The sequence below is a fragment of the Staurois parvus genome, unplaced genomic scaffold, assembly GCF_062004578.1.
Source record: "Staurois parvus isolate SC_StPar_1 unplaced genomic scaffold, SC_StPar_1.0 ptg000299l, whole genome shotgun sequence".
Taxonomy (NCBI): domain Eukaryota; kingdom Metazoa; phylum Chordata; class Amphibia; order Anura; family Ranidae; genus Staurois; species Staurois parvus.
The window spans coordinates 9,844,632-9,869,754 of record NW_028318095.1 but is presented as its reverse complement, the minus strand read 5'-3'; the positions used below and the strand labels follow the sequence as shown (position 1 = coordinate 9,869,754).

General features: G+C 40.8%; 1 protein-coding gene across 1 annotated transcript; it reads right to left on the bottom strand.

Annotated features, from left to right (window-relative positions):
- Nucleotides 1-347: 347 nt before the first annotated feature.
- On the bottom strand, nucleotides 348-24,576 carry LOC149457888 (uncharacterized protein C3orf38 homolog). Its single transcript, XM_089682927.1, has 5 exons — nucleotides 24,405-24,576; nucleotides 11,602-11,774; nucleotides 10,803-10,952; nucleotides 7,018-7,149; nucleotides 348-3,689 (listed from the first exon to the last, which is right to left on the bottom strand). Exons 1-5 carry the CDS (start codon nucleotides 24,526-24,528, stop codon nucleotides 3,633-3,635), a joined length of 636 nt encoding a protein of 211 aa, XP_089539053.1. The 5' UTR covers nucleotides 24,529-24,576; the 3' UTR covers nucleotides 348-3,632.
- Between the last annotated feature and the right edge of the window lie 547 nt (nucleotides 24,577-25,123).

The following is a 25,123-nucleotide window of genomic DNA, read 5'->3' as shown; positions in this document are numbered from 1 at the left end:
CAGGTGCTTTTTCCATTCATCTCAATGGGGAGGTGTGTTTTTGGTGCAGTTTTTAAAAACACACCAAAACTGCAGCATGCAAGACTTTTACAAATACACTGAACCCAAAGCCCACTGGTGTGAAGAGTTCATTAGGATTTAAAAGGGATGCATTTTTCATACATTTACTACAAAAACGCATCAAAAATGAATCAGTGTGAAAGGGTCCTTACTTTTGTATATCTACTACAGACAAAGGACTGACAGTCATCAAGTGTGTGTCTGTATGACTCAACAATTTTGCAACAATTTATCAGCCAACAACAGTTATCAGAGCTAAAAGCAGAAAATACACAAAGATGCTGTGATTTAGCCATGGCAGTTTATTAAACATTATAAGTTCATAACAAAAACAGTACATGTCACCATAGGGTTGGTTCAACATAAAACAATTTCCTGTAGCGTTAGGGGGACTGCATTTAAACCACTTTAAGGTCTGGAAAAACTCTCTTGTTCTAGCTAAATAATTTGATTTTTTTTTTTTTTTGCAAACTCTGCATACGCATGTGCAAGTTCAAGCTTTCACTGGTTTGTTTTAAGCTTTCCTTCGGAAATCCCACTTTCTGTAATGGGTGATACCACCGATCAACCACGGAGCCAAATTTCTTTTAAATTTTGACCTACCAGATTACCAGAATAGTTTTCTGTGCAGTCCCAAACAATCTAGTAATATTATATGTTGTCATGTAGACTCTTAAGGGAATACACGATTAGAAAATCGACCGATCTGTCATCCGACGACTGAGAGGCGTTCGTTCGTTGGTTGAAATTGTGGCCCACATTAATCAATCTAAAAAAATTGTTTGTTGGGCAATACTTAGTGTTGATGTCTTCCATGCAAGTGGAAGTGATGCAGTGTGCGTGTGACCTTGTATCCCCTTTCTTCTGGCCAGAACGATATACACAACAACTAACAGCAGTGAGTATAATATAGTTTATTACATTATCTATATACATAAATAGTGATACATAAAAATATAATATGCAGAATTCTGGTTTCATTATCTCATAAGGCCAATCTACTTTTAACATTTGGATTTTTCATTCGTGTTTACAAAGATTCCTTGGACATAAACATCCGGGTCATCTTCTGTTTCCGCTCATGCGTGATAGCGCTTGATAGATTTTTTTTTGTACGACCGTCATACCACCGCATAGAAAATCGGTCGTTCGTATGCAAAACAACAACATTTTTCACTGTTGTTCAACCAGATTTTTTTCGTTCACAATATTGTTATCGGTTAAAACATCCTGCTCATCAACTAAGAGAAAATCGTTTGATCAGTAGGATTTTCATATCGTGTGTACAGGGCATTACACTATGAGGCCACTGCTAAAATCTGGTGACCTGACAGATTAAATCCAACATAAAATCTTACAGCACATGGCCAGCAAGCTAATTAGTTTTTTAGACCTTTCAGGTTAAAGGATACCTAAAGTCAGATTTTTTTTTAAATTTTGGATAGCATAGGAAAGAATTAACTACTGTCAGGTGTTTCTAGCTGTAGACATTAATCTACTCTTCTTGTCATGATGACATGTGACAGCCAGTGCTCCCATTGGGATCTGTGTTTAACCTTCTCAGCCTGGCACTAAAGAGTTCTTTTAATACTTATTTCCACTTTTGCAGTCAAATTTGAGAAAACCCCACTATGTGTTTGTGTTCCCATTCACACAACATGCCTAAAAAAATGTTCTTAAAATATTTATTTCAGATGTTTCTCAGTAGACTGTATCATGGCTGACTGCAAGGTTTTTTTGAACAATGTCAAAGTGAGTCTTTCCCAAGTCTGTCCTTGGCAGAATGCAGGAAGCCTAGCCTCTAAACCTTTAACTCTTTGTTAACTCTTTTTTTTCCCACAAATTGAGCTTTCTTTTGGTGGTATTTGATCGCCTGTGCATTTTTTATTTTTTGCGCTATAAAAATTACCGGCAATTTTGAGAAAAAAACAATATTTTTCACTTTTTGCTATTAAACATGTCCAGTAAAAAAAATTGAAAAATCAAATTTTTACATAATTTTTACATAAATGTACGTCAAACTGTATTCTGCTAATCCTGATATGTGTAAATTAATTGGTTTACGTGAAAGTTATAACTTTTTACAAATACCCAAGTTGATAGATCGATCAACATGGGTGCAACCAGCCTGTTGGATTTTACGTGTGATTATTGCTAGCGACTATTATAGCCACTCGCAGTAATCACTGTGTTTTCCCAGTGGGGACAGGCCATCCCCGCCCACTGGGAGAACACAATGGCTCTGTGGGAGGGATTCAGTGTTGATGGGGGAGTCAATCAATTTTTCTTTCCTGCAACCTGTGATTGCAGGAAATAAATTCAAATCATCTACGGCCAGCTTTAGAGATGACTTCTAGCAGATTGATGTGGGTTATTTCACATTATTATTGCTCTATGTGGTGCTTTATTGAATCAGGCTGGCAGTCTACTTAAGAGTGATGAGCCCTTCTCTTCGGTGCCATAACCAACCACTGTTGCTCGTGAGATTCCTCCGATGGACTGAAGCAGAGCATGTACAGCTACCACTTTCCCCTTCCCTTTACAATGGGAAAAAGGAAGAAGGTGACATGTAGATTCTACATCAACTTGGAATAATTGCTTTAAAGTAGAACTATTGGCAATACTTTTTTTTTTCATTTTTGATATAGTAAGGGAGGGTTATAACCCCTGTGACTTTATTTTTTGCCATCTGTGTCCTATTAGGGAGATTTATCTTCAGTTCCTGTACCAAAGCCAAAACAGGAAGTGAGAAAATCTCTGCAAAAGAATTTTTTGGGGAACCCCAGGTCACCAGAAATAATGTCCCCATTGGAAACTTTCCCCTCTATGACTTTTCTGGGGACAACCCAAAATGGTGGGGTTTCCTTTACTTTCACTTTCAATGATAATGGTGAACAGAACAAATAGAGAGGTAAATCTCTTTAACGGGGGGCATAGACTGCAATAAAAACCTGACAGGTGTTCTAATCCCTCTCCAACCTGTCCAAAGCTAAATACAACAGTTTGCCTTTAGTTGTACTTTAACCCTAGGTTCACACCTAAGCATTTTCCGCAGCGTTTTGCAGAAATGCACTACAGTCCATTTAACATGATTTCCTATGGGACACGTTCACATCTCCACGTTTTCACCCAGTGCGTTTTTTGGAAAGGGTCAGGGGCTTTAACACAAAAAGTTGTTTTTGGTTCTGTAGACTTCAATGGAAATGCTGCAGAAAAGCATGTAGTGTATTTTTTGCCACTTTTTATGTGTTTTGTGTTTTAAATCTGCCTAGCAACAAGAACAAAAAAAAATGCAAAACGCATCAAAAACGTTACAAAAACGCGTCAAAAACACAAGTGCAAAAACACAAAATGCACTGCAGAAACGGATCAAATGCAATCTGCATAGGTGTGAACCTAGCCTAAAGGATTACAAGTGACCTCCCAATGGTAAACCAATATACATGAGTAAAAGAATGGCAAGAAATTACACAAACATAGAACATTATTCTTCGGCTCACAGACTAGGTGCCCAAGTTTAAGAAAGATATATTATATATTTCCCAATCTGAACGACGACATAAAGGCGTAGTTTATTGTTTTTTTTTCCTGGGCCCTTTTGTAGCATGGGAAACGTCATTGCTGTTTTGCTGGAATTTAGAAAAAAATCTTAAATTAGTTTCACTCTAAGGATTCAAATTGTTCTTGTAAACAGTATAAAATTGTGTGCAAAGTCTGCGAAAAGTAGAAGCCATAGCTAATAAGAACTAATTATGGTTAACTAAGGGTTCATAAAGGTTTAAACACAAACATTTATTTCAAAAACCTACCTTTAGGGCCCATTCATATGCACTGTGCATCCCTGTGCCATTCACATGCATTTCTGTGCGGTGCGATTTCAGCCCATTCATTTTGAGTGCATGCACTACTTTTGGAAAGTCACTGCAACCGGATCGTATGGTACTTTTTGTACCATGCAATCCAGAGCGGGCAAACAGGACCAAAAACAAGTGACTGCCATAAAGAAGTTCATGTACTCATTCAAGCTTTGAGCAACATAACTCTCAGGTGTGAACTAGCACCACAGGATACAATGAGAATCCAAGGCTAATGATGAGTGTTGAAGTGTGTCTAGAAAAGTGCTTCAACCTGCTTAACTGTGAACTAAGCGTAAAGAAGATAACAATATGATACAATACAATCACACTGTAAGCCTCTTATGATGTTTCCCCCAGCTATCAAGCTGTTCATTTATGCCTTGGAGGCCTGGATGTAGTTGGTGATACAGAAAGCAAAAGGATAAGTAGGTGTTCTGTAGACTTTGCAGGGCGTCTGAATGGCCTACCTCATCGCAGGCTATCCCCTCTTCAGTCTATCATGAATTCTGCTGCCAGACTCATCCACCTTACTAACCTTTCTGTATCTGCCACCCCTCTCTGCCAATCCCTCCACTGGCTTCCCATTGCCCAACGGATAAAATTTAAAACACTAACAATAACATATAAAGCCATTTATAACTCTGCCCCAAATTACATCACAGATCTTGTCTCTAAATATCACCCAAACCGTGCTCTCCGCTCCTCGCAAGACCTCCTACTTTCTAGCTCCCTTGTCTCCTCCTCCCATGCTCGTCTCCAGGACTTCTCCAGAGCTTCCCCCATCCTCTGGAACTATCTACCCCAATTTATCAGACTATAGCCTACTCTGCTCACTTTTAGGCGATCTCTGTAAACCTATCTCTTCAGGGAAGCCTACCCTGCCCTCAGCTAATAATGGAATCTTCTATTCCTCCTACCAGTCCATCCCCCACAGTTATTACCATTTGTACCACTAGCCCCTCCTTCCTAGATTGTAAGCTCCAAGGAGCAGGGCCCTCCTATCCCTCTTGTATTGAACTGTATTGTTGCTGTATTGTCTCCCGTTATATTGTAAAGTGCTGAGCAAACTGTTGGAGCTATATAAATCCTGTATAATATTAATAACTCAGATTAACTACTTCCCAACCTAGCTATAGCCAAAAGATGGCTAAAGCGTGGTCAGCAAGTTCTGGGAGGGCGTCCATGGAAGTCCTCCCAGAACCACACCCCCTGCACACCCCCAACTGATCACATGTCCAAGTATAGGACCAATCAGAGCCGCCTTTTACCATGTGACCAGCTGTGTCCAATCACAGCTGATTACAGTGTAAATAGGAAATGCCAGTTATAGGCAGACCTCTCCTCACACTGACAGTGCATGAGGACTGGAGAGCCGATAAGCAGCATTTCTCAGGGGGAAATCTACACTGATCATCAGTGCAGCTAATAATGCCCATCAGTGCCCATTTGTGCTGGCTTTCAGTGCCCATCAGTGCCCATCTGTGCTGGCTTTCAGTGCCCATCTGTGCCGGCTATCAGTGCCCATCTGTGCTGGCTTTCAGTGCAAACCTGTGCTGGCTATCAGTGTCTCTTCAGTGATCGCTGTCGGTGCCCATCAGTGCAGCCTTATCAGTGTCTCCTAAATAGTGCCCATCATTGCAGGCTATCAGTGCAGCCTCATCAGCACACATCAGTGAGAAAAATCACTTATTTACAAAACTTTATAACAGAAATTACAAAAAAACTTTTTTTTTACATTTTCTGTCTTTTTTTGTTTGTTTAGCAAAAAATAAACATTCCAGTGGTGATTAAATACTACCAAAAGAAAGCTCTATTTGTCTCAAAAATGATAAAAATTTAGTTTGGATACAGTGTTGCATGACCGCACAACTGTCATTAAAAGTGCAACAGCGCTGAAAGCTGAAAACTGTCCTGGGCAGGAAGGGGGTAAAAGTTTCCGGTAGGCAAGTGGTTAATGTAAATGGAGTAAAATTCTGATGTTAGCACAGTTGCATGATTTGCACTGTAGCACTAAGCGGTCCTAAAACCAATCCTTAGATGTGGTGGCTACATTTTTCTTCTTTTTTAGGCTTTTTTTCACCTGGTAATCTAACCAGTAACACACCTCCTGTACTAGAGTCCCCCCCCAACTCTGGACGAAGAAGCACAGGGGGCACATTTGGACAGCAGCATTGTTAGTCTTGAGCAAAGGCGTCCCTAGGGTTGGTGTCACCCGGTGCAGTAACACTTGGTGACACCCCCTCCAACATTCCCTGCAGAATGCATCAGATCTGCTGATTGAGCATATTGGATCGGACTCCGATCCATTATGCTCAATCCGCAGATCCGATCCATCCTGCGGGGACCGTCGGCTTTCTTTACAACTTACATTTTCTTGGAGTGGGTCCGGTGTCACCCCCTATAGGTTGCATGCCGACGATCCCCACAGGATCGTCGGCATGCAAACTATACGGGGTGACACCGGACCCGCACCAAGAAAAGATAAGTTGTAAAGAAAGCCGACGATCTCCACAGGATGGATTGGATCAATCCTGCGAAGATCGTTGGCTTGCTTTACAATTCACCCGGTGTGGACCTCTGCACCTGCCTCGGGACCCCACTGGTCTTGGGTGAGAGGTGTGTTAGATATACTGTACTAGCAGATTTAGATACACTAACAAATTTAAGCCAAACTCCAGCACACATTGCAGTTACAGCAGCAGTTTCTCTTTTGGGATACAGTTTTTACATAAATAAATAAAAGCTGACAATTGTAAGCACCCCTGTCAGTCTTAAATGGTTTGTCTCAACACTCTAACTGCTGCATTTGCAGGACAGCTTGTTCTGCTGAAAAACAACAAACGTACTGGCGAGATCACAAGCTGAAAATAAAGGAAATAAAGCCCAAAAAGAAAGCGAATGCAGCCATCACATGTAAGAATCAGTAAAGTGCAAAAAAATAAATTGTGTAGCTTACCAATTGCTTTAATTTGATGTTCTGAATAGCTCTTTAATCATTCAAACATATTCTAGAGACCTGGCTTTTTATCATTTATCATATATATGTTATGGTTATAGTAAGTAAAAAGTAAACCTTTATTAGTTTTGTCCACAAACTTACTTTTAAGACTGAGGTGACTGACACATTGAAGGAAACTGTGGTGGACAGAGATTTCTTAGATGGGGGGTTCACTTTTGGCTTGGCTCCAGGTGTAGAAATGTGAAACAGAGCAAATGCATTACCATCAGTCGTCTATGACAAAGACAGAGAGACATACACAAATGAGGAAAGCGGAACACTGACAATGGAGCTTCCATTCATCACAAGTTTGCATTATGCATGATATATATATATATATATATCAGGTAAAATAAGTATTGAACACGTCACCATTTTTCTCAGTAAATATATTTCTAAAAGGTGCCATTGACAAGAAATGTTCGCCACATGTTGGTAACAACCCATGTAATCCATACATACAAATAAACCAAAACAAATAAGTTCAGAAATTAAGTTATGTGTAATAAAATGGAATGCCAAGGGGAAAAATATTGAGCACACTAACTGAAATGTATTTAGTACTTACGTACAAAATCCTTTGTTGGTAATGACAGCTTCAAGATGCCTTCTGTATGGGGAAACTAGTCACATGCATTGCACAGGTGTGATTTTGGCCCATTCTTCCACACAAATAGTCTTCAAATCTTAAAGGTTCGATGGGCCTTTTCTATGAACTCTGATCTTTAGTTCTTTCCATAGATGTTCTATTGGATTCAAGTCAGGTGATTGGCTGGGCCATTCTACCAGCTTTATTTTTTTCTTTGAAACCAAGTGAGAGTTTCCTTGGCTTTGTGTTTGGGATCATTGCTGAAATGTCCACCCTCATTTCATCTTCATCATCATGGTAGATGGCAGCAGATTGGCTTGGTACATTTTTGCATTCATCCTTCCTTCAATGATATGAAGTTTGCCGTATGCTGAAAAACAGCCCCCCACCATGATGCTCCCACCTCCAAACTCACTGTTGGTATGGTGTTTTTGGAGTGATGTGCAATGCTATTTGACCTCCAAACATAGTGTGTAATATGGCATCCAAAGAGTTCAGTTTTGGTTTCACCTGATCAGACTATATTCTTCCAGTATTTTACAGGCTTGTCTAAATGTTGTGCAGCAAACTTTAAACAAGCTTTAACATGCTTTTTCTTGAGTCTTGCGTGGTGAGTGCGTACAAGCCATGGCAGCTGAGTACATTACTTATTGTTTTCTTTGAAACAATTGTACCTGCTAATTTCAGGTCTTTCTGAAGCTATCCACAAGTGGTCCTTGGCTCTTGCACAACTCTTCTGATAATTCTTTTCACTCCTCTGTCAGAAATCTTGTGAGGAGCACCTGGTTGTGGCAGGTTCATGGTGTAATGATGTTCTTTCCACTTCCAGATTTTGGCCCCAACAGTGCTCACTGGAATATTCAGAAGTTTAAAAATCCTTCTGTAACCAATGCCATCAGTATGTACAGGTGTGTATATTTTGCAACAATAATGTTGAGAAGGTCTTCAGAGAGCTCTTTGCTTTTACCCATCATGCGATGAAACCTTGGTAATGAGACACATTTTTATAGGACATAAGTTGAGACTGAACCAGCTGATATTCATTGGCTCTGATAAGGGGCAGGATTGCTTTCTAATTATTGATAGATTTCAGTTGGTGTCTTGGCTTTGAAAGACATTAACACTTTGGCCTTTCAGTTAAAAGAATTTTATAGTTATGGTTGTATTTATTTAGGTTCATAAAGTCTATTGAAAGCAAAAATATCTTGCTGAGGTGATTTTCAAATCATATCCTGTCCTCAAGGTATAGCAGCAAGTAAAAAATAATCTCTCATAGGTGAGGAAAATTCCCCTCCTAGGCAACTGTCACCAAAAAGGCTTTCACCATTGGAAGAATACCCTAAACCCCTTTCTGGTGGCAACTAAAAATGCATTGTCTTCTATAACAAAAATAGTGACCAGATCAAATAGAGATGTTAAATCTCAGCAAAGTCATCAATAGAATCCTGAGACATAAAACACTTCCCTACTCTATCCAAAGAATACCTCCTGACCACCTACTTAAACAGTCAGAGGGAACTGTTCACATGCCGCGGCTGTGGCAATATTAATGCAGCAGGTCAAGTTGACAGGTAGCCAGGAGGTGGAAGGATTACTAGGAGGTTCCTCTGCTGTAGTAAACCTTACATAAATCCGATTTCTGTCCCAATACTAAATCAGCTTTAAAATATGCAATATCTAAAGCTAAAGGTTTGTTTTGGCTAGAGTAGGCAATAATTAAAAACTTTCAATTTGTGTCTGTTGAAGAATTAAAACAGGGCGTACATAGCAGCTAACCGTTCCTTATTTGGAAGGACACTTTTTTAAATTATTCTTGATTTTGTCTTATGTGGAGAAATCTATAAAAATATACTGATATAAATGTAACTACTAAGCATGTTAAATAACACTTAAGGCTGGTTCCAATGCAGTTCACATACCGTTCTGTGCAGTGAGATTTTAGCTCATTTATTTTGAATGGGCTGAAACTGCACTGTACCGCACGCATGCACTTCTTTTGAAAATGCACTGCAACCAGATCACATGGTACTTTTCTACCATGCGATTCCGTGCAGACAAATTCACTGCATTTGTGACCTGTGTTTGGTGTGTCATTAACTTAATATTGACATGTGCTGCAGATCGCAATGCCCATGGAAAGCGGGTTCCCCGCACCCCATTCTGGTGTGGACTGGCCCTAAATACCTCATCCAACCTCTTAACAACTTGAGTCTCCATGCCTAGAGCTTTTTTTTAATTTAAATTTGGGGATGTCTTGGTTCTGCACATCATACCTGTAGCACTACCCCCTTAGAAGTCGCTGAAGATTTGGGTCACCCTACAGTCCTGCACAGCCAGGCAACACGCATTTTGACAATAGCTTACATCCAGAAGACAGTAACTAGTCCTTGAGCTTTGTTTGGAAGTTTTATTAGGGGATTTGAACTGGGATAGGGTTAGGGGTGTACGGGATGCCCAATGGAACTGTGAAACTGAGAACAACTTTCTGGAACTATATAAAAGTTTATAAATCCTCTTCTTGGAGAGCTGGACAGTATCTCCATTTGTACCACCCCAGACCCTAGATTCTCCTTTATCCAGCTGTTCTGGGTGAACCCCTGAGCAGGGGATCCAGATCACTTTAAGGGAAGACAGTCTTATGTAGTTGCTAATCTGGTTTCCCACCAGAGTGCTCCTTCTCCTATCTGACCCAGATGGGGCAGGTTTACTCACTCAATTCATCTCCTGTGTTGCTGGTGGGTTACATCAGTGTAATAAGGCAGAAAAGGGTACATGTGGGATTGGCTATCCAAAACTTTTAAAATAAAAAGTCATCAGGTTAAACTGAGGGGAAGACACCAAGAAATATCTCAAGGAGACATTTTTGCCCGATCTCCTGCAACTGCTGTAGAGTAAGCCTTGGTCCTTGTTGCCTACGGAGATCATGAACCCACTCTAACCTGAGTTAAGTAACCTTTTAGTATATTTTCATTGTATACAGATTTGCTTATTTGGTAGGAACTAGGTAGCATTTTGCTTGTTATAGGTATATCTGTCAGTTTTGTATTGTATTCCTATATTTGTATGTACAGCATTTTCTGTTTGGTAAAATCACATTATTACACTACAGAAGTCTAAGATTCCTTGCAAAGTAATGTTTACTAGACACCAAGCAAAACACCTAGTGCTTGCTTTCTATTTTCATTACAATGATGATCTTCACCATGATGATGGCTTTAGGTGTGGAAACAGAAACAAAAAACACAAGTGGCATAAAAGAAATAATTTGCAATATAATTCTGCAATATTGTAAACCTACCTGAGAATTCCCCTTCACAAGCAACTCTGCTTTGTCTACTTTGCTATATTCCTGACTGTTTTGTATGGATAAACCACTGATTTGGATGGACAGCTGGTCTACAGCAGTACCAGATGCTTCATCTTTCCATTCTCCCTTTATGGGTATGTCCTGTGAAGGAAAAGACAACAGATTTTTTTTCTTGCCTTTTCTCATTTTTGTCTATTTGTTATAAAGATGGAATGTGATAGAGTGTTTCAGTAGGATGGGACAGTCTCTTGATAGTCATTCTGTACTCACCTCTTAAAGTAAAGGTAGATCACAGGGGTGAACGTGGTTAAAACTTGTCATTGACCATTAGCTGTCACCACAGGTGGTGGGCTTAAATGTCAGTGTGTAATTACCAACTCCCACACTGCTGATTACACATTGTTGGTCTGTATAAGCAATTGAAGTGCTAGAGGTGCATGTACAGAATGTCTTCAAGCAGTCATTCATGGATGACTACCTGAGGTCATACTGTGCATCAGACCCTGGCGCCTCAAGGACTCACTTATATGCAGCTGTGTGAATGGACTCATGGATTAGTATTGTACACAGCTGTGTACAAAACTATATGCTGTATACATCATATATTATGTCTTTGTTAATGAGCCCTAAATAGATGAGTGTAATGTGGGATGAGTGAAAAATGGGGAAGATTATTCCACTTATGACCAGTTTTAGCTGCAGCTTGTTTTATGTAACAGTAGAACTGAAAACATTTTCAGGCAAAATTTCAGGAGAATAATGGGGAGTTTATTAAGTAATTGTTACTTACTGATTTTCTCCAATGTTCGATTGCTTTTTCTATGGTCATTTCCTTTGTGCTTTTAGCATACAAAAAAATTTTCTGGTTATTTAGGTACTGATAAATAATATCTCGGTAAACCTTTTTTCGGTGCAAGAGCTCTTCAGCCGTTTTACTCTCTTCTATGATTTTCTTAATAAGTTCTGAAAAGAAGAAAATAAAATATAGCTTGAGGGTAAGTTCACTCGGAACTGATATTTCCCATTTGGGTAGATGGCAGCGAGTTGAATCACCCCATGTCTTCATTCTATGTCAATCTCTGAACCTAAGCTTTCAGCTACGCCTAGTTGCTATGGCATTTACAGGCAGAGTTCTCTGGGGTTTCTGTTTCTGGTCATTTATACTTTTATTTAGGCTGACTTCACACTTACATACAGTCACGGCCAAAAATATTGGAACCCCTGCATTTCTGTCAGATAATGTCTGTTCATGGCCTTCGCCCACAAAATTGTTACAATCACAAATTTTTAGGCATTCTCATTGTTTTGTTTGTATTGGTATGACAGAAAAAGTGAAGAAACAAAAAGTCAAATCTGACACATTCCACACAAAACCCCAAAAAATGGACTGGACAAAATTATTTGCACCTTCTTAAAATTGTAAGAAATAATTGCATTCCAAGTTTGTGATACTCCTGAAATTTGTCATTAAACTCACTTGTATCAATTAACAGGTGCTGACAAATATAGAAATCACACCGGCAACCAGTGAAAATGGTGAAAAAAATGGACTCAACCTTCCTGTTGTGTGTCTCTGTGTGCCACATGGAGCATGGGAAACAGAAAGAGCAGAATTGTCTGAGGATTTGAGAGCAAAAATTGTGGAAAAGCATGGAGAATCTCAAGGTTATAAGTCCATCTCCAGAGCTCTGTGTGCAAAATTGTCAAAAGAGGAAAAATTGATCAAAGATTGCAGCAAAGGATTGTTTGAATAGTGGCTAAAGAACCTCGATCAACTTCCAGACAAATTCAAGCTGACCTTCAAACACAGGGTACAACTCACACTATTCAACAGAAATGCATGGGTGCCAATATTTTTTGCCATAATTGTATGTTATGAGGCAATGCATGCGTTGCAGTGTCACTTATGCTAAATGGTACCCCAGTGCACTAGAAGAATTCGCCTTCAACACACCTGCATTGCAGCACATTGTAACCCACAGTAACTCACTGCCCCAGGGTATGGAGATGCGTTCAGAAAATTAGTGAAAGAGTGTTTTCTACTGGTACGTTGGAGGCCTAGTTAAATGAAGAGACTGCCTTAATGCTCTGTACTGTTAGCTGCTAATATCACATCGTTATATATAATTACATATTAGCATCTGCTGTCTCTGTTGAGATGAAAATCAGAAAAATTGGATTTTTACAAGGGAGAGGAACTGACACCACATGTCCACATACAGGAGCTGCATTACAGCAATACTGTATTTTATCCATACTGGAAGCTGAAATTGTAAGGTAATTGTTCCAGTGTTCTGACTGTTTAACTGTAGCTACCCTTAATTTCTTGATCTGAAACCTAGTGACAGACATAAAGAGGTATGTGCTAATGTATGTATGTGGTGGTCACCTTCTAGTATATTAGTAGGTGAACCTGTTTATTGTAATATGCAGCTTCTGTTATTTTAGTTTATATGCAGCTCCTGTTATTTTAGTTAACCCTGTCCCTTCTGGTCTTGGATTCTATAGCTAGTTGTAGCTTAGGGCTTTATAACTGATATAGGCTAGAGCCAGGTAAGGCATCCAATGTCCACTTCTGGTAGTTAGAGGTTCAATTACATGTCAAATTAGAAGCTACTAGGGAGGGACCACAGAGTAGAAAGGCTGACTCGAGTTCCAGTGCCACACCACAGTTTTTGCATGTGAAAAGCTGCATTCCAGGCTGATTGGACAGCAGTTGGAGGATATCCCCATTATAACTGATCTTTTGTTTAGGTCTCTGACACAAAGATGGACCTGTATCATGATCATCCTCAGAGGCCCCTGTAACTGAACTTTTCTGCAACATTTATCTGGAGTTATCTCTATTAATAGCTACCCAGGCATACAGTATGTGCACAATTCCACCTGGACTCCTATCGGGCCTTTTCTGATTTTATCTGTCTGTACATTGTATTTAACACAAAAAGCAGTGCTAATCAATAAGTGATATAAATCCAAATGACATAAATGGGAATAAATAATGTAAAAATAAATGACTTCTCACTTATAACATTAAATAAAAATTTCTTAAAAAAGTGACAAACATAAAAAATGTGTCCACATAAAGAGTTTCCAAAAGAAACCAAAAATTCACAATGTCCTTCCCTAAAGCTCCTTCCAGGAAAGAATCAATTCACAAGGTGTGAGTGAAAGGTGAACATTTACCACTCGGTGCCAGGGGTGGACTGACCATTCAGGCACTGCTCAAGGGCCTGGGGTCAATAAGGGACCCCATGAGAGGTTCAGTCTGCCCCTGAAAGTGTCCATAGCTTATAATACAGAAAAGAGGAGGTTTAAGGCAGGAGGAGGCAGTAAACCATGACAGCCTGCCGGCGGTGATGCAGCGCTGGGAGAAAAGGGCTTGTGCTGGTCAGGATGAGAGAGCGATGGTGGAGACATGGGCATGAGGGTAGTGGCAGCTGCTCCGGGCACTTCTGCTCCTGGGGAGTTCAGCAGAGGGGCGAGCCACAATCCGCATCCCCAACGTGGGATGATAGCAATCCATGCTTATAAAGAGAGCTGGAGGCGGGAGTGCTCTGCGGAGTGGACTCTGAGCTAGTGGCAAGCTGCCTTGTGTGCAGCAGGTCAGTGGTCGCCAGCTCTGCGGTTGTGTGCACTCTTCTTTAATCTCTACCTGGCAGACTGAGTATGACAGTGACTGTCCAGTGCCCATACGCCAAATGCTATTCCCTATACTGCAATAACACTGATCTCTATACACAGTGCACACTGATATCTGTACACTGAGTGCACTCAGTGTACAGATATCAGTGTTCTATATAGGTACTAGCACTTAGTGTAAGATATCCAATGTATATATATGTAATAGCACTAAGTGAGTGCTATTACCTATATATAACACTGATATCTGTACACTGAGTGCTATTTCCTATATACAACATCGAAACAGGGGCAGACTGACCATTTGGGCATTGACCAAGGGCCCAGGGTCAGTAGGGGCCCCATGAGAGGCTCATTGTTTGGTAACAGTGTGGGGAGCAGAGGAGGAGGTAGTCTCAGATCCTGGATGTAGCTCATCTTTCACTTCAGGTGGAGCCAGAGTGAGTTGGGGTCCCGGGCAGTCATAGTGCCTTGTACACACTACTGATGATGGAGCTGGGCAGTGGGAAGGTGAGAGGAGGTGGTGTATCTTCCATGGGTGCAGAGTGTTCACTGCACACACCCTGCACCCATGAATGACATGTATCAGAACTCAGGATTGATCGGTGCAGTAGAGGGACAGTGACAAGCACCGATCTTCCTGTATTGCTTTAAATGAAGCAGCTGAAAGCTGTGGGAGGGAGAGGAGGAGAATCGGGTTCCAGATGCTTCAAGGAAAGCCATACAGGAAGATTGGTGCTTGCCACTGCCCCCACCGAATGCACAGATCATCTCTGACTGTGCATTGGATTTCCCTTCTGGGCCCCCCTGTGTGCTCCCCCCTGCAAGTTTCTGATGCCTTGTCTTCTCTGACAGTGTCCAGCTCTTCCCCTCCATCCTCCACAACAATGGAAGAGCAGAGGGGAGAGCCTGGATCTGCTCTGGCTTCACTGTCCCAGCCCAAACTCTAGTCTATGCAGCTTTTGAGAAGAGGATGTGTGGGGAAATTGTGTTCAGATCAGCTGGCAGCTCTGTCATGCTTCTAAATGTGCCAGTAAGCCAGAAACCATCCACATGAGTCCTTCCTTCCTTCCTTCCTTCCTCCATACCCTCCCTTTTCTTCCTTCCCTTCCTTCCCTCCCTTCCTCTTTCCTTCCCTCCCTTCCTTCCCTTCATTCACTCCTTCCTTCGTCCCTTCCCTTCTCTCCCCTTCCTTCCTTCATCCATTCATTCCCTCCCTCCCTCCCTCCCTTTTCTTCCTTCCTTCCTCCCCTTCTTTCCTTCCTCCATCCATTACCTCCCTCCCTTTTCTTCCTTCCTTCCTTCCTTCCTTTCTTCCTTCCTTCCTCCATCAATTCCTTTTCTCCCTTCCTTCTTTCGTTCCTTCCTTCCTCCCCTTCTTTTCTTCCTTTCCTCCCTCCGCTCCTTTCCTCCCTTTTCTTCCTTCACTTCCTTCCTCTATTCCCTCTCTTCATTCTTTCCTCCCTATCCTCCTTTCATTTACCTCCTTCCTTCCCTTCCTTCCCTCCTTCTTTCCTCCCTCCGCTCCTTTCCTTCCTTCCTTCCTTCCTTCCTTCCTTCCTTCCTCCATCCATTTCCTTCCTTCCTCCATTTCCCCCCTCCCTTTTTTTCCTTCTCTTCCTTCCTTCATCCCCTCCCTTCATTCTTTCCTCCCTGCCCGCCTTTCATTTCTCTCCTTCCTTCCCTCCCTTCCCTCCTTCTTGCCTTTCTCCACTCTTTTCCTTCCTTCCTTTCTTCCTTCCTTTCTTCCTCCCTTTCCTTTATTCCTTCTTCCCTCCCCTCTTTTCATTTCCTTCCTCCCCTCTTTTCATTTCCTCCCCCGCCTCCTTCCTTTCTCCCTTCCCTCTTTCCTTTCTTCCCTCCCATTCCTTCCTTCTTCCATCCCCTCTCTCCCTTTCTTCCTTCCTTCCTCCATCCATTCCCTCCCTTCCTTTTCTTCCTTCCTTTCTCCCTCCCTCCCCTCCTTCACTCCCCTTCCTTCCTTCCTTCCCTTCAGCCATCCCCTCCCTTCATTCTTTCCTCCCTCCCTTTTCTTCCTTCCCTTCTTTCCTCCATCCCCTCCCTTAATTTCCTCCCTCTCCTCCTTTCATTTCCTTCCTTCCTACCTTCCTTCCTCCATCCATTCCCTCCCCTTCCTTCCTCCATCCATTCCCTCCCCTTCCTTCCTCCATCCATTCCCTCCCTCCATTTTCTTACTTCCTTCCTCTATCAATTTCCTTTGTTCCTTCCTTTCCTCCTCTTCCTTCTTTCCTTTCTTCTCTCCCTCCCCTTCCTTCATTCCTTCCTTCCTCCATTCATTCCTTCCTTTCTCTTGATATAAGCGGGTACAGGTTCTGTTTATTCATCCCAATCTAATGACAGCCCAACATATACTAGTGCTCCCTGTTCAGTGCCTACTGACATTGTTCACTGCCCCCATAAAATCATTGTGAAAAAAATAATGCAAAAATATATTGTAAAAAAGAATTACAAAATTAAATAATACAAATAAAAAAATTCTGACACCCACGCTATTGCTCTATTGACATCATCCACTGGCCACCCAAAGGCATTTTGAAAAAATGATAAAAATAATAAAACATTAACTTGTAAAAAAAAATTATAAAATTGTAAAAAAAAAAATAATAATAATAAAAATAAAGACCTACTGACACCATCCACTTCCCTACTGGCACCATCCTGCACATACTACCCACCGCCATACACTCCGTACTCCACTCCTTGTACATACTACCCACTGTCATACACTCTACGCTGTACATTCCCTATTTAACATGACCACATTCTGCAGTATGTAAGTCATCTCAGACACTATTTAACAGCACTCCATTTAAGCCACACCCAATTTTAGCGCAATTTAAAATACACCCCTCCTCTCTCACGCATTCCTCTCTGTCTAACTCCTCTTTTTCTCTTTCTCTGTCTCTCTCTCACCCCTCCTTTCTCTCACCTACTCTCTCTCTTTCACTCTCCTCTCTTCTCACTTCCCCCACATGGCAGCCATCTTTAAACCTGAAATTGCCCAGTGGCTTCTACAGAAAGAAGCCGGGAACATTCATGCAGTCTTTGATGCAGTAAATATTAGATGCCCTTTCTATGCAGCTGAGCTGCAATATGAAGGTGGGGTGTGGTGTGGGTGTGGCTTGAGTGTAGGCGGGGACACAGGGGGCCCCATTATCTCTTATTACCCGGGGGCCCCATGAGTTGTCAGTCCGCCCCTGTGTGGTGCAACATAGTGCGTCAATAGTAGGACAAATTCTGCCACCTTGCAACACAAATACAGGCACCTCTTACCAGATCAGGTGGACCATTAAGTTATAAATGGTCATAATACGATCAGCACACCATAGCCAGGGTCAATTCCATCACAGCAGACCAATATACTTAGTAGCCAATGTCACCAATGAAAGAATAAACATTCCTCCATAGTGAAGTATGTTTTAAAAATCTCTTTCTTTATTTAAAAGTGATATTCACATCCACATAAAGGCAAAAAGTGGAAGGATAATGGAAAAATATCTTACATAAAAACAGTGTAGCAGGTTGATAGCTCCAGCATATAGAACGCCAGTTTAGACCGGCAAACAGCGCAGACCAGTGTTGCTACGTGGTGACGTCACGAACAAGCCATGCCCAACATGTTTCATAGGATTGATGTCTTCAGGGAATAGGCTTATTATTAATCTTTTCTTAATGATGGTATAGCCTGTATAATTTCCATAGTGGTGTGCATCCATATACTTAAGATTTAGGTTACATGCAGGTTTCAGTAGTTCATCTGATCCTAATTACTTTGATTAGATTCCTGGTTATTTTCCCAGGAAGGGAATCCCCTCTGTTCACAGAAGCCCTGTCCTGGGTGAAGACTTTGCCAGCTTTATTATCAAAATCACTCTTTCACTTAGCAAAGGTTCTGTTTGGTGAAGACTGAGACAAACGCGATGCCCGACCCTGTCCTTCTCACCAACTCGTGACAAAGGACCAGCCAATCTCACACCGTGCTGTCATTTGTGTACTATGGCACTCTCAGCTGCACCCTGCACAGAGATTTTCCAGCTCCTCAATCTAGGTGCCAGCAGCCTGAGAGTGATTGTGACTGGGTTAGGTTAATTAGCAATTAACCCTTCAAACTTTAAACTGCCACCAGATAGCTTTGGGCCTATCAACCCTTCACAATGTTAGGCAGAACAAATGTGAACAATAAACATCTGTAACACACACTGTCACCACAGACAGGTATATTTAGAGGATTATTATATACAGTAGCACTCTTCAAGAGACAGAGATTCTTTGGTTTGCATTAAAAGCTTTAGAGATAGTTTTAACACTTTTCAAAATAGGGTTTATTAATTAAAAGGTCAAATGGTGCAACTAAAATATTTACAGAAAAGGATGTTACAAAGACGTAAAGAGAATAACGCAACAGAGAAATAAAAGAAGGTGAAAATGGAGAATACTTGCAAAGTTCTGGTTTTAGCAGGGTCCAATTGTCCAAGCAAAAATGTTGCCGTGGCTCTCTTGGGTGTTACTTGGTTGATGTTAAAACGAGAGCTTCCTTAACAGGTCCTGAAATACCCTTTTCTGTTATATCAAAGGGGTGTGGACAGAGACCCTCTGACCAATCGTCCAGTTTAAGGGATGGGTCCCAAATACAGTTATTTTTTACTAATATTAATATCTTTCAACATGTGCAGGTTGTGTAAGGGATTTTCGGCAAGACGAATTGCGATTAGAAATGCGCATGCGCATAGGAATTCCAGGAGAAGAATTGCCGGTTGTGCGCATGCGCGCTGGAATGCGCGATCACGCACTCGCACGTGCACATGCACGGCAAAGATTGGCACCAGACGGCCTATTTAAAGCGTGTTTCTGCCCATGTTTAGTGCTGACTGGTCTTCAGCTCCCCCGTGTCCTGCTTGTTCCCGTCTGATTCCTTTGTTGCTGACCCGGCTTGTTCCTGACCTGACTCTGATTGCTCTCCTGATTGATACTGGTTCCTGAGTTCGGCTCTGCTCCTGAACTTGGCTTTCCTTCTGATTCTGTACTGTGCTGCCCGACTGTTGATGACCCTGGCTATTCCATGACACTGCTCCTGTCTCTTGTCCTCATTACCTGCCTTGCTTTGGTGCATGCCTGGCAATCTACAAGACGTGCCCTGATTGTTACTACTGTGCCTGAATCAGAGGATCATCAGTCTTCCAAAGTCGTCATCTGCAAGAGCTGCAAACAACAACTACTGGCGCTCTTGTCCCCCTGGTCCCTAGACTCCCTCTGTTCCAACTCCAGCGGGGTCAGGACTAGTGACACAAGTGAGGCCGACCTCGTCATTTCAGTCTCCCATCAGGTACGTGACAGGTTGTATTCTAAAAACTGGCAGATTATTATTCAGAATCATATTTCGTATCCAGGGATACCAAACACTGGGTAACTTGGAGGAATGTGTCACCCATGAGGCAGGACACTGCTTTCTCCCTTTTCGTATTTGCTAACATAGTTCTGTATGACCTTGATTTACTTTGTATGATATTCCCCATTCAAATATATACCTAATATTAATGTGTCCTGTTCCTGTTGGATTTTAGGAATTGTGTATGGATTGTTAAGTTGTGGAATAGACATTTTATGGCACGCTCTGCATTCTTAGACTTACAGGTCATGTGTGACAGACTTGACTAAGTTATTATCGTTTTGGGGCAGAGGGAAGAGTTTTTCATGGTTCATGGAAACAGATATCCTGCCAAGACTAATTAGCTGTTCACAGCTGGCATCCAGGACTGGACTCTGGCGTGTGTTTTAGTGGCGATAAGAGGCTCTTTTGAAGCGTGTTACAAGTTTCAGCTACAAATTCCATAGTTTGCAGAAGGAGGGAAGGAGTAAGGTCACTGCTCATGAAAACAAAATGGCTGAGCACTTAACAAGATGGCTGTCGCCTACAGATTTCATGTCCCTATTGCGCACAATCATTACAAAGACCAATCATCATAGCTCCCCAAAAGAGGGCCACACAAGATATAACATGTGTGTGTTACCACACCAGACCACACAGAGTGTAATTTGTCCTTTAATGTCAAGGAGATTTCAGCAGCAGGATTGACTTGGAATGTTTGAGGCAGAGAAATACAACTGGTTATTTGGATGAAAAGATTTTACTGATCATAAACAGATAAAATGAGAAAGCAGTGAAGAATAAACCCCAAACTGGAACAAGTATTATGGCTGGATATAGCTTTCAGTATCTAAATAGTCTTTTACATTTAGAAATAGAAAATGTTTGAATTAATTTACATTAACATATTTATGTTTGTAAGGCTTGTTCACACCAGCAGGCCAATGCTATGCTGTGCAAAATTCACACCTGCTGGTGTGCATTGTGTAGGGGCAGTGTGATGTCTGTTTTTAATCACACTGTGAAGATTTTTCTTTTTTAAGTTTTCAAAAATTACAGCTCTATGAACTGCAGTGTGTTGGGATGCATTATGGTGCATTGACGTGATTGCATGGGTGGGCTTCCTGATGGTGACAACTGCTGTAGTTTTCAGTGGAAGTTTGTGTAAAAACAACACTTGAGCATAATTGGCAGACAGGGACAGTGTTGTCACCCTATAAGAGGAAGTTCCAGAGAAAGGACTTTCATGGCAAGATAAACACTGCTGGAGTCTCTGGGAACATAAATTCAGCACTATAACTCAACAGGCAAATAGACATTTACTGGTACAGGATGTTTGCTGAAACAAAACTTTTCATCCATAAATTATAAACAAATGTAGACCCTTCTAAAAAAAAGGAAGAAAAAAAGACACAAAAAACTTGAAAATGGCCAAAGTAATTGGCACCGTCATTGTTTATTCCTTATTCAGACAATTAAAACTTTGCTTTTGAGTTTTGATTCAGCAGAATCTAAAAAACAAAATGAATGAAAATGGCATGGACAAAATTGATGGGTCTCTTAACCTGGTATTTTTCTGCACAAACTTCAGAGGCAATCACTACATACAAGCAATTTCTGTAGGCATAGTTGCCCACTATTCTTGATCAGACTGCTCCAGCTGTCTCAGTCTGAAGGATGCCTTCTCTAGATGGCATGCTTCAGCTCTTTCTATAGATGTTCAATAGGATTCAGACCAAGGCTTACAAAAGTTCATTTTGGAATAGTCCAATGTTTAGTTCTTAGTTATTCTTGGATGCTTTTAGTTGTGTGTTTTGGGTCATTGTGCTGTTGATGAACCCTTGACTTATGATTGAGATAGTTATCTGACACTGAGCATTATGTTTTGTTCAAGAACTCCATGGTAGTCTTGAGATTTCATTGTACCCTGCACAAATTCAAGGCACCTCATGTCAGACATAGCACATCATCCCTAAAACATAATCAAGCCTCCTCCACGTTTCATAGTTGGTACTGTGTTCTTTTGTTTGTGAACATAGAGCTTATGGGACATACAGTGGGGATCGAAAGTTTGAGCATCCCAGCTAAAAATTTGTATTAATGTGCATAAAGAAGCCAAGGAAAGATGGAAAAATCTCCAAAAGGCATCAAATTACAGATTAGACATTCTTATAATATGTCAACAAAAGTTAGATTTTATTTCCATCATTTACACTTTCAAAATAACAGAAAACAAAAAAATAGCGTCTACAAAAGTTTGGGCACCCTGCAGAATTTATAGCATGCACTGCCCCCTTTGCCAAGCTGAGACCTGCCAGTGTCATGGATTGTTCTCAATCATCGTCTGGGAAGACCAGGTGATGTCAATCTCAAAGGTTTTAAATGCCCAGACTCATCTGACCTTGCCCCAACAATCAGCACCATGGGTTCTTCTAAGCAGTTGTCTAGAAAACTGAAACTGAAAATAGTTGACGCTCACAAAGCTGGAGAAGGCTATAAAAAGATAGCAAAGCGTTTTCAGATGTCAATATCCTCTGTTCGGAATGTAATTAAGAAATGGCAGTCATCAGGAACAGTGGAAGTTAAAGCAAGATCTGGAAGACCAAGAAAAATATCAGACAGAACAGCTCGCAGGATTGTGAGAAAAACAATTCAAAACCCACGTTTGACTGCACGATCCCTCCAGAAAGATCTGACAGACACTGGAGTTGTGGTACACTATTCCACTATAAAGAGATACTTGTACAAATATGGTCTTCATGGAAGAGTCATCAGAAGAAAACCTCTTCTACGTCCTCACCACAAAAATCATCGTTTGAACTTTGCAAATGAACATATAGACAAGCCTGATGCATTTTGGAAACAAGTTCTGTGGACCGATGAGGTTAAAATTGAACTTTTTGGCCGGAATGAGCAAAGGTACGTTTGGAGAAGAAGGGGCACAGAATTTAATGAAAAGAACCTCTGTCCAACTGTTAAGGATGGGGTTGGATCAATCGTGCTTTGGGGTTGTGTTGCAGCAAGTGGCACAGGCAAGGAAAAATGGATTCAATAACATTTCAGCAAATTTTGGATGATAACTTGATGCCATCTGTGAAAAAGCTGAAGTTAAAGAGAGGATGGCTTCTACAAATGGATAATGATCCTAAACACACCTCGAAATCCACGGGGGATTACATCAAGAGGCGTAAACTGAAGGTTTTGCCATGGCCTTCACAATCTCCTGACCTCAACATAATTGAAAATCTATGGATAGACCTTCAAAGAGCAGTGCGTGACAGACAGCCCAGAAATCCCAAAGAACTGGAAGACTTTTGTAAGGAAGAATGGGCAAAGATACTTCAAACAAGAATTGAAAGACTCTTGGCTGGCTACAAAAAGCGTTTACAAGCTGTGATACTTGCCAAAGGGGGCAGTACAAGATATTAACTCTGCAGGGTGCCCAAACTTTTGCAGATGCCATTTTTTTGTTTTCTGTTATTTTGAAAGTGTAAATGATGGAAATAAATTCTAACTTTTGTTGACATATTATAAGAATGTCTAATCTGTAATTTGATGCCTTTTGGAGATTTTTCCATCTTTCCTTGGCTTCTTTATGCACATTAATACAAATTTTTAGCTGGGGTGCCCAAACTTTCGATCCCCACTGTACCAACTTGCCAAAAAGATCCACTTTTTATTCATCTGTCCAAAGGACATTTTCCCAGAAGCCATGTTTCTTGCTAATATGCATTTTAGCAAATTTCTGTGTGACTTTTTTATAGTTTTCTTTCAACCATGGTGTCCTACTGGGTTTGCCTCGTCTGAACCCACTGTCACTTAAACAGACACTGATGCACTTTGACCTTGGAGTTCAACCTGGTATATGGAAGTTTTCCTTGGCTCTTATTATTCTTATTATCCTTCTGTTCAATCTGGGACTGATTTATCTCTTGCAGCCACATCTAGGGAGGTTGGTTCCACTTCCATGGACCATAAACTTACAAATAATATAGTCAAAGAAACATCAAGCTGCTTAGAAATAGTCTCATAACCTTGCTAGTCTATTTCTTCCCAATCTTTTCAGACAACTCTTTCCCTTGCTTTCTCTGGTCCATGTCCAGTGTGGTGCACATAATGATACCAAACAGCACAGCGACTACTTACTTCCATTTAAATAGGAAGGTTGACTGATTATAAGTTTGAACACGTGCAATACTAATTACAGAAAGCAGTTTAAGATATCACTTTGATCCAATTTAAAACTTTTCTAGGGGTGCCAACAACTGTCCATTTTAGATTATATTTGTACAATAAGCAATAATTTCTTTTCCCACTCTCTTTGCTTTACAATATTGTAAATGAATATCATAAATATTAAGGACAATCTGTGATATATTGATAACCGAAGAAACATAGATGTGTTCCAAGCCAAGTCACATCACTGTTCATTGTTCTTATTCTAACATTTATTTTATATAACTGCCTATATGTAATAACGAAGAGTGCGTTTAGCAGGTTACTATAAAATACCTATGTCCTGATTATTTTTCTGTATACTGTTTAATGTCTCAAGAATGTCTTACCTGCTCTGTCACGGACTGATGTTTTGGTTTTGATGACAGTCTCACACAGGGATAATAAATCAGAGGAGTTCAGCTGAAACAGTATTTGTCGGCAGCCCTCCTTCTCAGAAGTACTGAGACCCATGATGAACGAAGAGACTCTGGAAAGAACCAGACTTGTCTTCTACACGTACTTCATTGAAATGACAAAAAAAGGCAAAAACGAAAGTGAAACTAGTCACTGATGTTAAATACTAGATCAGGGCGGATTATCATTGCCTTCCAGATGTGTTTACAGTGACTTGTGTGCACATACCCACTAATCAACTTTCAAAATTAAAGTGGAATTAAATGAGGACCAAGGGACGTATTTGTCCCATGTTTGTAATTGCGTGTATCATCTGATTAAGAACTTAAAACTCTTTTTTTTTTGGTTTGAGTCAAAATATTAGTTCTTATCAACAAACAACAAATGGATCTAGCTTTTTGCCAATTATTTCATGAAATGGCTTAGTTACAGCAACTGAAGTGTACGAACTTTAAAAACAAAAAAATTGATTCTTTTGGCGTTCCAAAACTTTACGGTCCTCAAAGGGTTAAATCCTGAGTGTTTTGAGCATAACACATTGATCAAAATAAATAAGCATGCCCCAGTAATCTATTTGTGAAAATCCATGACTGATCCACTGTTCACTTCTCTCTTAACAAAAACATAACTTTAAATAATCACTCCGACAGCA

What these genes read in the sequence shown, in the direction of transcription:
- LOC149457888 (XM_089682927.1), bottom strand. Translation starts at nt 24,528, where the DNA reads ATGGGTCTCAGTACTTCTGAGAAGGAGGGCTGCCGACAAATACTGTTT. An exon ending in TCGAACATTGGAGAAAATCA is followed by an intron (nt 10,953 to 11,601) that starts GTAAGTAACAAT and finishes TTTCCTTCACAG; the next exon opens with GACATACCCATAAAGGGAGA. An exon ending in CAGTCACCTCAGTCTTAAAA is followed by an intron (nt 3,690 to 7,017) that starts GTAAGTTTGTGG and finishes TCTAAATTCCAG; the next exon opens with CAAAACAGCAATGACGTTTC.